The sequence below is a fragment of the Protobothrops mucrosquamatus genome, unplaced genomic scaffold (assembly GCF_001527695.2).
Source record: "Protobothrops mucrosquamatus isolate PMUCROS unplaced genomic scaffold, P.Mucros_1.0 scaffold_234, whole genome shotgun sequence".
Lineage (NCBI taxonomy): Eukaryota > Metazoa > Chordata > Lepidosauria > Squamata > Viperidae > Protobothrops > Protobothrops mucrosquamatus.
In genome coordinates, this window is record NW_015386310.1 from 70922 (window position 1) to 84609 (window position 13688).

General features: G+C 39.5%; 1 protein-coding gene across 1 annotated transcript in view; it reads left to right on the forward strand.

Annotated features, from left to right (window-relative positions):
- The window catches only part of SLC38A5 (solute carrier family 38 member 5), a 38090-nt gene extending 24844 nt beyond the window's left edge, over positions 1-13246 (forward strand). Inside the window, exons 8-16 of the mRNA XM_015829559.1 lie at positions 156-238; positions 1283-1341; positions 1521-1637; positions 3012-3091; positions 4687-4787; positions 7220-7344; positions 8360-8504; positions 12020-12123; positions 12689-13246. Coding sequence (XP_015685045.1) covers positions 156-238; positions 1283-1341; positions 1521-1637; positions 3012-3091; positions 4687-4787; positions 7220-7344; positions 8360-8504; positions 12020-12123; positions 12689-12793 — 919 coding nt within the window. The 3' untranslated portion in view covers positions 12794-13246. The remainder of the gene's footprint in view (positions 1-155; positions 239-1282; positions 1342-1520; positions 1638-3011; positions 3092-4686; positions 4788-7219; positions 7345-8359; positions 8505-12019; positions 12124-12688) is intronic.
- The last annotated feature ends 442 nt before the right edge of the window (positions 13247-13688 follow it).

Consider the following 13688-nt stretch of genomic DNA (forward strand, 5'->3'; position numbering starts at 1 on the left):
CTCTCTCTCTCTCTCTCTCTCTCTCTCTCTCTCTCTCTCTCTCTCTCTCTCTCTCTCTTTGCTACTGTTCACTCTCTCTGGGGGTGAGACAGCAAAAGAGAGTGAAATAAATTTAGTGTTCATGGATTCATCCAACTGTGGTGCTTTATTTTCAGCGAATGGTACATGAATGGGCAAATTTTAATAGTTGTCGTCAGCGTTAGTGTCATCCTGCCCTTGGCTCTGATGAAACATTTAGGTAAGTGACAGAAAGTGTTTGTCCTGTGTTCTGCTTGTGCGTGCTTGGATAAATATTGCCTGAACCTCTGTGTGTACTTTTTTGCGTCACTGCTGGTCTTCTCCCTTAGAGTTCAAGGCAAGATTGTGTCATTTCAGTCTGTGAGTGGAGGCATATATATCAGTGCTACCCCCATCTGGAGGGAATCAGCATTACTTCCTATGAGGATCTTATACTGACACTGATCTTGTAACCTATTGTTGCAGAGAATTATTTGGGGCACAGAAGAATATTAGCATTGCCAAATTCAATTGTGTTGACTTTCCAAATTGGAGTTTTGATTGAATTTAAACTGCAAGCTCAAATCTGATACATCTAAATTCTTTCAATTAATCTGGGATGACGGAAGATTTTCACCTGTGCATGCTTGCATTTTTTATCATCAGATTAATTTAAATTAATACAATCATAGAATATAAGGGTTGAAAAAGCTCTGGGGAGAGCCTCTAATTCAATCTCTCACTAAATGTAGTAATCCAATACTATGGCATTGAATTGGTCCAGTTTGAATGTAGTTGATCATCCTCCGTAGTGAACTTAACATTCAAAATCAAATCAACCATTCCATACTAAATCAACAATTATGCATTTTATGTAATAAATAAATGTAAATTGAATGAAGCCCAATTTGAACACCAATATGACAATTTGGTAAACATATACTAAAAAAGTGTGTTTTTTCTGGTTGCTTTGTTATTTTTGCTTTCTACATTGGAATTGGTTGCTTGCAATTGTTAAATGTCCTTCGAGGCTGAACCCACTGCACTCTTTTCTCCCAAATTTTCCATCATAGCATAGATGTTGAATTTGAGAAGGCCATTGCATCAGTTTAGAACTAAGGAAGCTGTCAGAGTTGTATTATTTTAAGAGCAGATATATCTAATTAGTGATGGCTTCCTTTTCCATATTTAGCTTTCTTTGCTGTAAAATCTTTGAGAAGCTTTTTATCAAGATCCTGTATATAAGACTGATGCACTTCTTTTGCTCCCTTCCTTCTTTTTACAGGTTACCTTGGTTATACCAGTGGACTTTCACTCACCTGCATGTGTTTCTTTCTCATCTCGGTGAGTTACCTAATTCCCAGAAACTCTGGCTTCTCCCAGGAAGAAAAGGTGCCGGATTTAAATAGGAAATATGTGTCACCATCCTTTAAGAGCTGTACGGTTGCTGCTTTTTTTGCTGCTTTATGTCCCATTCACGCTTTCCTGATGCTCACCATCCATTTTCCATTCCTACCACAAAGGTAATTTACAAGAAATTCCAGATCCCCTGTCCCCTCAATAATACTGTGGGAATCAATAGCACCACGGAGTCCAGCCATGATACCTGTAGTGCTGAAGTCTTTCCTCTCAATTCTCAGGTTAGTATGATGGTATCGGAATCTAGTGACATTGAACACATTAAGAGTAATGGTAGAGCAGGGAGATACAGTTTGGCTATGGACTATATGACTCCTACCATATTCTAATCACACAGTACGTTTTGTGCCAGAAGGTGTGCTGGAAGCTCAATCTCTATGGCAGTGTTTCTCAACCTTGACAATTTTAAGGCATGTGGACTTCAACTCCCAGAATTCCACAGCCAGCAATGCTGGCTGTGGAATTCTGGGAGTTGAAGTCCACATGCCTTAAAATTGTCAAGGTTGAGAAACACTGCTCTATGGACTTAGTCCGGCATCTTAACCTCTATAGAACATTGCTTCCCCCCCCCTTTCTTTTAGTGAAGTACATCTAGTACTAAAGTCACTGGGATGGGGGAGCAATAGGATTCCCAGATTATTCCTAGTAATCATACCTAGAATTACAGATTTTCTTTGAGAAGGGGGACAATATTCTGCAAGCAGATTATTTGGGGATGAAGATGGGATACAATCTGAGTGTATATATAAAACAAAATGAGTATACATCCTTGTGAAAAAAAGGCACCAATTTAATAACCTGAATGTTGAAAATAACTTAAGTACGGATGCAGAATTTATACATTATAAAACTTAACATTTAAATTGTAAAGATGTATTTGGTATATAGTGCTGAATAAATACTTGGACTACTAGATGAATTTCCTCAAAATCCTGTAATACCCTGGAAAAATTAACTGATCTTTTAACCGAACATTAATGTAAATATCATTTAGCAGCATCCTGGAATAAAGATGGGATAGCTCTTTCTCAGTTTAAAGGTTATGTAGATCTATTTATATCAACTATAAAATTCAGAAATAAGCTTCATAATTGCAAGGATGGTATCAAACTATTTAAATAATGTGGAGTGTACATCCTTTGAAATGATTACTCATCTTCTTTCATGCACACAAAAATTCATTAGTAACTTTTCAAGAAGCTTTTTGGGCTATACCCAGATTTTTCAGGGGTGCCTGTAGCTTTGAGATCTCAGGTTGTGTACCTATGTAATAAATCAGTAAGCAACTGTGAAGGTGATAGAGGTAGCAAAAGCAATTGATAGGATAGAATGCTAGTTCCTATTTTTTTCCAGTAAAAATATATACTGTAATGTATTTATAATACAATGAAAATTACAATATACATTTACAAAAAACTAACCTTGTTTTCTAATTTTACTAATAAGATTTTTAGTAAAATAATCTTACTGCTGTTCTCTGTAATCTACTCGCAACCACTTCAATACATGTATGAGAAAGAGAGCAATCTAGAAATTCTGAGCTTCAGACCTTCTGGGTAGAGCAAAAATTGACTCCCCCCCCCTTTGTTTTCTAGACAGCGTATGCAATCCCCATCTTGGCATTTGCCTTTGTTTGCCATCCAGAAGTGCTTCCTATTTACACCGAGCTGCGTAGGTAAGAAAACTTGACAGCATCAGTGGAAAGGTTCTGAATTTTCTGAAAGAATGTATGGAATGGAAACCAACAGAAGGACAATGTGCAAAATAATTTGAACTTTATGGAGAGAAAAAAATGCTAAAAAATTGATTCACTTAGTGATGTCCTCAGTGAAAATGGGAATGGCAATGCTGGATGAGGAAGAAACAGACACAGTTAGTGGCACTATACACAGAGGGGCACATAATTCCTAGTTCTCCAGTGTTATACCTTCCAGATTTGTGAGCTACCATGCCCGTTATCCCTAATCAGTTCTGTTAGGGATTATGGGAATGATTGGTACAGCAGATGTGAGGGTAATACATTGGAAAAGGCTCAAATGAAATACTTTTCTTTGGGACTTTTTCAATTACATAGGGAGGGAGGGGCGAAATAGAAAGATAAAATGGAAGAAACATAGGAGAGCAAAAACCACCTTCTGAAGCTTGGGAAGTTATTGGGGGGGGGACGCTAGGACTTTTGCACCCAGAGCTTGACATCATCATAGCATGCCCCACCTATCTGTTTCAATCATTTGATGGGTGATCGTGTCTTGGAGGAGGAAGTGTCATGATTCTCTGAGAAAGATAGTTCCGATCCCTGACTGATTGTGTTCAGAGACTAGCAGTTGACCACACAAAAGGACATTTGTCAGGATGTAAAGTTTTTGTATAACATCTACCAAAAAGTCTCTTACATTAAAAAAAAATAATTAAAAGTACAGTGGTCTTTGTCAGGTAAGCAGCAGCTTCATGCCTCACGTGTAGTTTGTTGCTGAGAGATGCAGCAGGACCTGAAAAATGAAGAGTTGTAGCCAGATGGACCAAGCTCAAGATTGTGTAATGCAGATCAGAAACAGGCAAGCACAGTATGCACTGGTGATAGAAAGGGTAATACAATGGAGGCTATTCCCCTGCTCTTTCAGGGTAAATGTACATAACCTTAGTGCTATCAGTCCAAAGACAATTAGTTCATTTTCCCTGCTTTTTGGATTTTTTTTATACATGGGGGGCGGGGAGGAGAAAGCATGGCAAAGCTTAGATGGGCAGTAGCGATTGAACACTGTCATTTGGACCTTCCTTTCCTCCCTGGCTGAATTCTGAGATCAAGCAGAGGGATTGTTGATGGGACTGTGGATTGTGTATCATGTTCACTGAAACACTGATGTGAAGCAATTATAGCAGGCAGTTTGAACAACCAAACATCACAGAGGAGAAGGTGAAGGACTTGCTTACAAGACGCTGAAGACGCATTGTTTCCTACAGAAAATAAAGCCTCTGTCGAACTACCTCTTGATTTTGAAACAGTAATCCGGATTTCTGAATATGGATATAGTGCCAGGTTGAATGCAGGTTCTGGGGTTGTGGAATGGAGTAAAAACATGTAGCATGGCCCTTTAGGTTCCCACGAGGCCTTTGTTTGGAAGGAGGCCCTCATGAGACTCAATAGGTTTCAGCAGCAAGGATAAGAAGGCCAAACTCCTGATCTGGATTACCAACTCACTCATTCACTCTGTGAAGGAATTGGAGACCTAATTAAGTTTTAATGAGGTCTGAAATTTGTGTCTTGCTTAGGGCTTCAAAGCGTCGAATGCAGACAGTAGCCAATATCTCCATCCTGGCCATGTTTTCCATGTATCTGCTGACAGCTATCTTTGGTTACCTCACCTTTTATGGTAAGGGACAGTTCCTCTCAGGAAGTACTATTGGGGGTGCCACTTAATTCTCTTTCATACACAGGAAAGGAAGAATTTCCCTCTCTGCCTCACCTCCATGGCTACAAGAGGTATGATGCTTACTTTGTTCCTTTGTTACATGTTGTCTTTGTAGCCCTTCCTTTTATACATGCAGAGGACAGACTGGAAATAATAGAGGCAAAGCATAAGCATAAAGCAATAATATATAGCTAATATCTCCTCCGATTAAAACATATAATAAAACAGAGAGAATTTCCTAAATTTTCCATGGAAATCGAAGGAAGGAAAAATGATTTGCTACCTATACGCTTCACCTTTAAGAAGCAAAAATGTCGTAAATAGATCTTCTCCTCTCACCAGGGATGGGAGATATTTCTTAGCTGGCTTCACAGAGCTCTTTCTCATCCCACTTGAGAGAAGAAATGAACTCTCATTTGCATTGGTTGAATCGGGTATTTCAAAACAGCTACGTCTAATGCCAACTTTAAGACTTGTGGACTTCAACTCCCAAAGTTCCCCAGCCAGCTTCTTGGAGTTGAAGTCCACAAATCTTAAAGTTGTCAAGGTTGGAGACGCATGGTCTAATGGACTACACTTCCCTTCCCCAATAGGAACATATTTGGAAAGGAGAGGAACATTTCAGAAGTCTGTTTTCATAAGTAACACCTCTGTAAATGCTTCTTTTTATATTGGATACGCAAAATGTTTTCATATGTTATGCTTCCTCTATTGGCATCTTCTTTTTCTGTGCAAAAGCTGAAATAAAAGGAGTACATATGTCACAGGTTTTTTTTTTAACATGCAGGCAATAGGATAAAAATACCCTGTAGGAATGTGTATATATCATAACTGTCAGATCCAATGGCAACGTGACCTGCTTCCAGCCTGTTTGCAAGACATTTCTTGTTCTGTTTTTTTCCCCATGCAGTTCCATCTTTGGACTAAAGGCAGCACACAGGCTGAATTTTTTTCTTGAGGATGTTTCTAGTTGAACCTTTCCTCATTTTACCAATGAAAAATATATGGTCCTTTTAAAGGAGGACAAGAAAGATACTGCAGATCACTCACATCTATACAGTATCTCGCAGACTTTGCGGTGGGATGTTCATGAGCGTTTAATAAAGTGTCTGGTGTCTGTCATTCTCCAACTAAAAATACACACTTCTGAACCTTGTGTAACAAGAGCAGTAGTTGCGTTTTTAAAGCTTGTATCAAGAAAATTTACATTTAAAACACTTTGCCTCTGGGGACTTAATATAGCAAATTCAAATGTTTAAAATTTGGATTTTAAATACATTTTTAAGCATAAATGAAGAACAAGTAGGGGGAAGCCCATATGCAACTACCATATATTAAGGCAATTGAAATTCTAAACCATTTATACATTTTATCAATATGTCTTTTTAATACAGTGGAACCCCTGAAATGGGCCAAGCTTGCATTGATTTGCAGAGGGTAGCAACTATATGATCTTGGTAAGAAATAGAAGATCAGAGAAAGGCAGAATATACAAGAGCTACAGCGGAAGTTGTGTTTGTCTGCAACTCTTATAAAGATCCCATGATTCCAGAGCCTCGTCTGGAAGTGCTAGTGTTCAAAAATATTCCTCTAAATACCAGAGTTATATATAAAAATTACAGGAGAATTAAAGACCTGGGAATTTTGTTCTTTTTTTTTTTCAAAAATTCTTACAGCAGAAGAGGAGTGGTCTTTTAGTGGTCAAGGGTCAGAAGTAATATTGAGGCTGGGGCAGAGGGCCACAAAGGGATTGGGGTTTCATCTCGTATATCAGCAAGATTCGGTTTGGAGAGTTTCTTTGCTTATTTGTTCAGCTGTCATTACATGCTTCAGGGTTTGCATGACAATTTTATTCTATTTCTCATCTCAAAAGAATGGGGGAATGTGCTATCAACTTTCAGTAGCCTGACCCAAAGGGGATTTCGTAGACACCCCTCCAAAAGAAATTAAGATAAGATAACCTTTACTGTTATTTTTTTTTTACTGTGGGCACAACGGCACACATCAAACATGAAATTTAGTTGCCCGCTCTCAAAGTGAAACACATACATGACACACATCTAAACATACTATATACAACATATGCATAGACACACAGCCCTACATATACATAACAAATAAATATTAAATGCTGCCCATCTTGAATATATAACGGAAGGAGGAAGCTTGAGAGTTCACAAGGTTAATGCTGTATGGAATGAAACTCTGGCTGAATCTGGATGTTCTGCTACAGATACCACGAAGCCTCCTCCTCCCAGAAGGTAACAAGGAAAACATCTCATGAAGAGGATAGGGAACACCGGTTGCTCTGAGGCCACAAGTTTTCCACTCCTATTCTGTAGCCTCCTTCTTTCTGATATCTAAATGCCTCCCTTCTGGTTTTTTTTCCCCAGGGAATGTTGAAGCAGAGATGTTGCACACCTACATCAGAGTTGACCCTCTAGACAAGCTTATCCTTAGTGTGCGATTGGCTGTACTCCTAGCTGTGACACTCACTGTGCCAGTGGTTCTGTTCCCGGTAAGATCTTTCTCTCCCATTGTGGCTTATATTAGTTTTACCGCCACTACTTCTTAATCCTAGGCCAGGGAGCTCTGTGTGATCTCTCTCTCTCTCTTTTCTGCTCTTCATCCTTACCAATGTCAGATTTGGAGTTGGCAAGTTTAAGTCATTAGTAATGGGAATAGGTTCATAGAAAAGATTTGGTCTGTACCTTTACATTAAATTTTACCGGGCCTAAATTTGTGGGACACAAGACTTATAAATATTCTTACCATGTTTTCTCCTGCTTTCATTTCCCATCCTATTTCTGCGTTGTAAGCTCATTGTAATCAAGGACCTTTCCTCTTACTCTTTGTAAATAGCCAAAAGGCTGATGATAAAAAGCAAACAACTATTTTAGTTTATTAGAATGATGCAAGCAACTTCATGTAGTTTATTTTCGTAACAATAGCTCTGAAAAATAGGCTAACTTGTTACTTGCAATAAGAAATGTGAACGGAGACGAAGTAATGAAACTTTACCAGTTCAAATTAACTGCTTCCTCTGAAGTGCCATAAGTTTAGGAAAGGGGTTGACCAAGAATGTTTTCAGATAACAAACCACACCACCAACTAGTGGTGATTTGTGGTCCAGCCTAGAAAATTGATAGTGATAGTTCTTGCTTAGTGACCGCCTCATACAATAACAGTTTGCAGTTACAACAGAATGAAAAAGTAACTTTGTGATAAAACCTCACTTTTATGACCTTCTCAGGTCTGTAAAACAAAGGAAAGCTAAAGTAAAATCATAAGCATAGTTGCAGTTTCATTTAGTGACCACTTCGTGTAATGACTGATTTGCCCATCCCAATGATGGTCACAAAATGAGGACTACCTGTAATTGAGTAAATTATGATTCAATTAATGGGTAAAGGATGTTGTGTGAACTGAATAGTATGCTTCATTCTCCATCTAGACAGTTGCTTATGTGCCTTGAGGTAAAGCAGGTATCTCTCTACTTAAATATCTTTGCTAAAGTCACCCTGTACTCCTAGATCCGCAGAGCCATTCAGCATTTGCTGTTCCCCAAGAAGGATTTCAGTTGGATCCGTCATGTCATCATTGCTTTCTGCCTGCTTTTCATTGTCAACCTCCTTGTCATTTTTGTGCCAAACATCAAGGATATCTTTGGAGTCATTGGTAAGCGTGGGTCATTTTTCTACCTATGTGAGATTGAACTGTAGCAGAGAATTTAGTGTCAATGCTGTGTTGGGGTTTTTTCATGGGCTGAAAGAACAGAAATCTCAGCAACCCACTTCTAGGAACATGTAGCCTCTTCATTCTTCACTAGCATGATACATGTAATAGTTGAGTTCACACATTGCATTAATTTGAACTATGGTTTGTTTAAAAGAATATATTGGAAAGCTTGCTTGCATTGAATATAGAAGTTTTTGCCTAGCATTAAATGACAGCGAAGACAATAATGAGGTGAAACAGAAAAGTTTGTGTCAAGAGTTATAAACAATACAGTCGGTTCATATTATACTCTTTCTTGCTACAATATCTCAGTTTCAAATTTTGCTTCCCCCATCTCAGAAATTTTGCCCCATTCCAGGATTTTGAAAGCATGTTTGCTAAGATAAGTACAGATCTGGAAAACGGAGGGTAGAAAGAAGCTGGTAAGGTGATGTTGAGTAGAAAAACAGGTCGCAGGAAATGAGTTCAGGATTACTCCCATGCCTCTTCCTCTTTTCTTCTCAGCCCATTCCCTAGAGACTTCTTTTCTTTATAGTCATGCACAGTAAGAAAATTTCTGAAGAATGGACTTACCACTTGGAGTAGATGTGCAGAATTCAGAAACAGGGAAACAAGCATTGCCATCTGCAGATTAATACATGTTCAGCACTACAGCTACATGAGATGCCTGATTTTGGCAATTTTGTTCCCATGTGCATCTGCTTAGCAAATAAGCCAGCATTTCTGCCCACTGGAGTTGTATAATTGCCCTGGATAGCACAATGGGTCAGCATATAAATTTAATATATAAATAAATGATATTTTCATATCCATTAGACAATCTCCTCCTGGGAGTAGAGAACTTCCATTTGGAAGTGAAAGTTAATTGTGGGTAAATTGTATACAGGTAGTTCTCGACTTACGACCACAAAGGATGATAGTTGTTGAGTGATTTGTGCCAGATTCTATGACCTTTTTGCAATGGTTGTTAAGCAAATTACTACAGTTGTTAAGTGAATCACACGGTCGCTAAGTGAATCTGGTTGACCCCATTGACTTTGCTTGTTGGAAGCTGGGAAGATAATAAATGACAATTCATGTGACCCTAGGATGCTGCATTTTCAGTAGAGTTGTGACTTTGAACAACTGCTGAAAAAATGGTTGTAAGTCGATGACTATATGTATATGTTGACCAAAGCTGCTCAGATGTAATTACGGTATTTTAAAACATAGTTCAGAGTATCTTGACACAGTCCAAAACAAAAAGTGACCAAATAGGTAAATGAATCTGAAGACTTAGTGCCACTGCCTTGGAAGGCATCTTGGCTCCTCCCAGCTTGTCCTCCCAATATAGAAAACAGGGTTATGGAGTTGACAGCCTTTGCCTCCAGAGGAGATTCAGCTTTTAAAAATAACTATGGGCTGGAGAAATCTGTCTCATTTCATTTTATGGTTCTGAGCTATAACGTTTCACCAAAAAAAGTATTAGGATCAGATGGACCCAAATGCATGCTGATTATAGGTAGGTATGAAAACACTACAACAGGTGTGAAAAGATACTATCCTACTTTACAGGCAGCTTACCAAATCCATCCATTGGTTTTTTTAAAGCCAGTATTATTTATAATGTCTGGATTCATGCATCATGCCAAACCCAAACTAACCCTACACAGTGGCTTAGTGAAATGCCTGAATCTAGTTATAGTGGTTTTTAAACAATGGCTCCAGAGCCTTTTAAGCTCCACTGATGTTTTTCAGTTGTATGTTATTTTTAGGCAGCAAAAATTGTAGTATATGTGTAAAATATACTTAACACTTAAAAACAATTCTACAAATTCTTTGCTCAGTCTGGAAAAAAAAGAATTGAAAATCTGTACAATACTATATTCCAAAGGTGCTTTTTCAGGAGGCAACTGGACTTTTTTGTTTTTCTTTGGAGATGTTTCACTTCTCATCCAAGAAAGATCTTCAGAGAAAAACAAGAAAGTCCAGTTGCCTCCTGAAAAAGCACCATTGGGACAACCATGACCTGGATGATTGAGAATCTCCATAGACATGTACAATACTATCATCCACTGTGGACAGCAGCCTTATGCTTCCTCATTAAGTCCCCTTCTTCTTGATGTATGGTACAGTGCTGAAAAAAGAGATTGAATACTGATTTATGGTATAGCATTATTATATGTAGTATTAGAGGTACAGTGTTGCAGTTGTCCATTATGGCTATTTTATAAACCATAATTTGAACAGCATTTCTCCAGGACTTCATACAAACCAGAGTTTGTCAGTATTATCTGGAATACAATGAATCTGATACATCTGCATGCAAAACATGCCCTTTGCCTCTCTGATGTTACCTCTTCCTTAAAAAAGATAACTTTCTATGTATTTATTTATTACATTTCTATCCTGCCATTCATTTAGGAGCTCAGCTCATTGTACATAGTACCCAGTATTCTCTCTTAGTTTTCTCCATAACAACAAACCTGTGAGATAGGTTGGGTTGACAGAGCTTGTAATTGGCCTAAAATGACTGAGGGTGGACTTGAACTGAGGCCTCCTTGGTTATAGTCTAACATTTAAACCATCACACTACATGGGTTCACTACACAAGCTGTTTTTAGCTCAATGTTTAGGACAGCTGTTCATCCAAGAAGATGTTCTGATATCTGCAGCTACACCTCGGCCGGCGCAGGGGGTGGAACCACGCATGCGCGGCGCTCCCGGGCAGGGAAAGTCTTCGACTTACAACCGGTTGGGTAGTCCTTGACTTACGACTGGTTTAGTCCTCGACTTACGACCAGTTTAGTCCTTGACTTACGACCGGTTGGGGTCGCGGCATTAAAAAGGTTGAGAACCACTGATCTAACAGAATATATAGAAGTAAAATAAGAATTCATTCAGACCACAAGATGGCACTGATCTGCTACCCACAAGACGTATCTCGCTTTTAAGAGATCAGTAGGGCAGAATCCCTGAATGTTTGGTTCAAACTGATAGAAAAAAACTATGCCATTAATCTGTGCACACATAAAACAATGATTGAGCATTGTGTAGTTCTAACTAGGCAAGTATTTTATTTCTAGCCAAGAAATAGATCTGTGTATCAGATTTTTCCATTTCTTATTCAATTTATTCGATTTACAATTCAATTCCATTTCAATTTATTTTATTTTTATTTTCTGAAAATTCCAAGAAGAATGATTTCTTCTTTCTCCTCTCCATTAGGGATCATTGTTTCTTGGCTGAATTCCTTGCCCCAGGGAACTGCCTGCAGTCTCCCAAAACAACAAACCCAAGTTCTCCTAGAGAAAGAGGGAAAGGGGAAAATTTGCTTTTGCATAGTGCCAAAGCCCATAACTATGGAAAGACATGTATTGGACGTATCTGAGCCAATCCAGTATTAGGGCTAGGAGGGGAGCTGTCGCATTGTGAATGCTGGATGGCCGTTCACAACATCTGTGTATTTTTCCCAGGAGCCACATCAGCCCCCAGTCTCATCTTCATCCTTCCTAGCATTTTCTACATCCGAATTATCCCCAATGAAAAAGAACCACTACGATCAAGACCCAAAATCCAGGTATTGGCTATTGGCAAGCAGATTGGGAGGGGGGTTGCACAACATGGGAGTTATACTAGACAATTGGACAATTCCATGAAGTCTTAGTGCAGGGGTGTCAAACTGCCGGCCCGTAGGCCGGTTGCATCATGTGGAGGCCACGCCCACCCCAGCTCCAGCAATGCAAAAAAAGGCGCGACACGTCATGTCATGTGACGCGGCAAGTTTGACACCTGTGGTTTAGTGCAAGAGGCCAGCAGGTTGGAGCTTATTCAAGAATGTGGGTTTTTGTCCATGCTCCTTTGATTTTCTCAATCTTTAATCAGTGCAACTAGATGAGGTGGTAGTTTTGCACCCATGAATTAGCATGTTTGTGGAGAGGCACTTTGGAAGCTAAGGCTGTTGAAACCTAGGTGATTGGGAAATTGCTGAATAGAGGGGATAAGGAATGTTTTCTTAGAAATTTTGTTTGGGTTGCCGGGGGCTGTGGGGTCCTCTTGTTCCCTCCTGAAAATTCTTTGAAAAAAGAAAAGATGATTACCGGTTTGAGGAATTGTGATTCATGAATTTCTTTCTCCTTCCACAGGCTGCGTGTTTTGCTGTCCTTGGTTTTATTTTCATGGTGATGAGCCTCACTTTTATCATCGTCGACTGGGTAACCACAGGAAAGAGCTCTGGAGTGAGTCACTAGCAAAGCCCACTCCTGACCCCAAGAGACCAGATGGTTCTAACCAGGGAGACCATTCAGTGCCAGAGAAACAGTGGTGCCTTTTGCTGTTTATCTTCACTCATCCTGGAGACACCATAATTACCTGTCCATCACTTTGGAGAAGTGTTGGAAGGCATCCCTTTGGTGCTGTGGCAACGCAAAGTAATTTGGAACAGCTCCGGGGCTTCGTTAACAGCCGATCTAAGATGTAGGCCTCCAAAACAGAGCCTCTGAGTAAGCTCCCTTCATTTGCTGGCTCCTATGGTAGCAGCATTATTTTCCTGGCCTTCGTTTTTTTCTCCCTGGCGATATTGTGCCATCACCAACAATTGCATGTCTCGGGAAAAGCACGTGGGGTTTGGTTTGGGTTTATCTTTGCCCAGGATTAACGTGCTGCCTCTCAACAAGGCTTAGTTTGGCTTTTTTTCCATTCTCCTCTTCCTCCTTCCCCTCCACTGTTATGGAAGGAATTTCAGGCTGGTTTTTTTATCATTTGTCATTGTACCAAATGGTGCCTTGATGTCTCAAAAATTATGACTCCTTATCCTTTGCTATCCAACATGGGGGGGAGGGGGGCTGGTTGCTATAGAGGCATGGTGTCTGATATCACTCAGTCTCCTGCCTGATATAACTTAAGACCGCAGCAATGATACCAACTGACAGCAGAAGAAATGCCATGCCTGGATGGGTGTGATCAAAGCAATGGACAATCTAATTTATTAGCTCTTATTTAATTTCGACCTGGCTACCAGACCAAAGAGTATAAATAACATAGCCATCCTAATGCCTATTTAATCCATGCCATGATTCCAGGTTTTTCTGACATAGATGAGGTCTGGGAATCGGAGGGAGGAAGGAGAACTAGGGACCCTGGAAT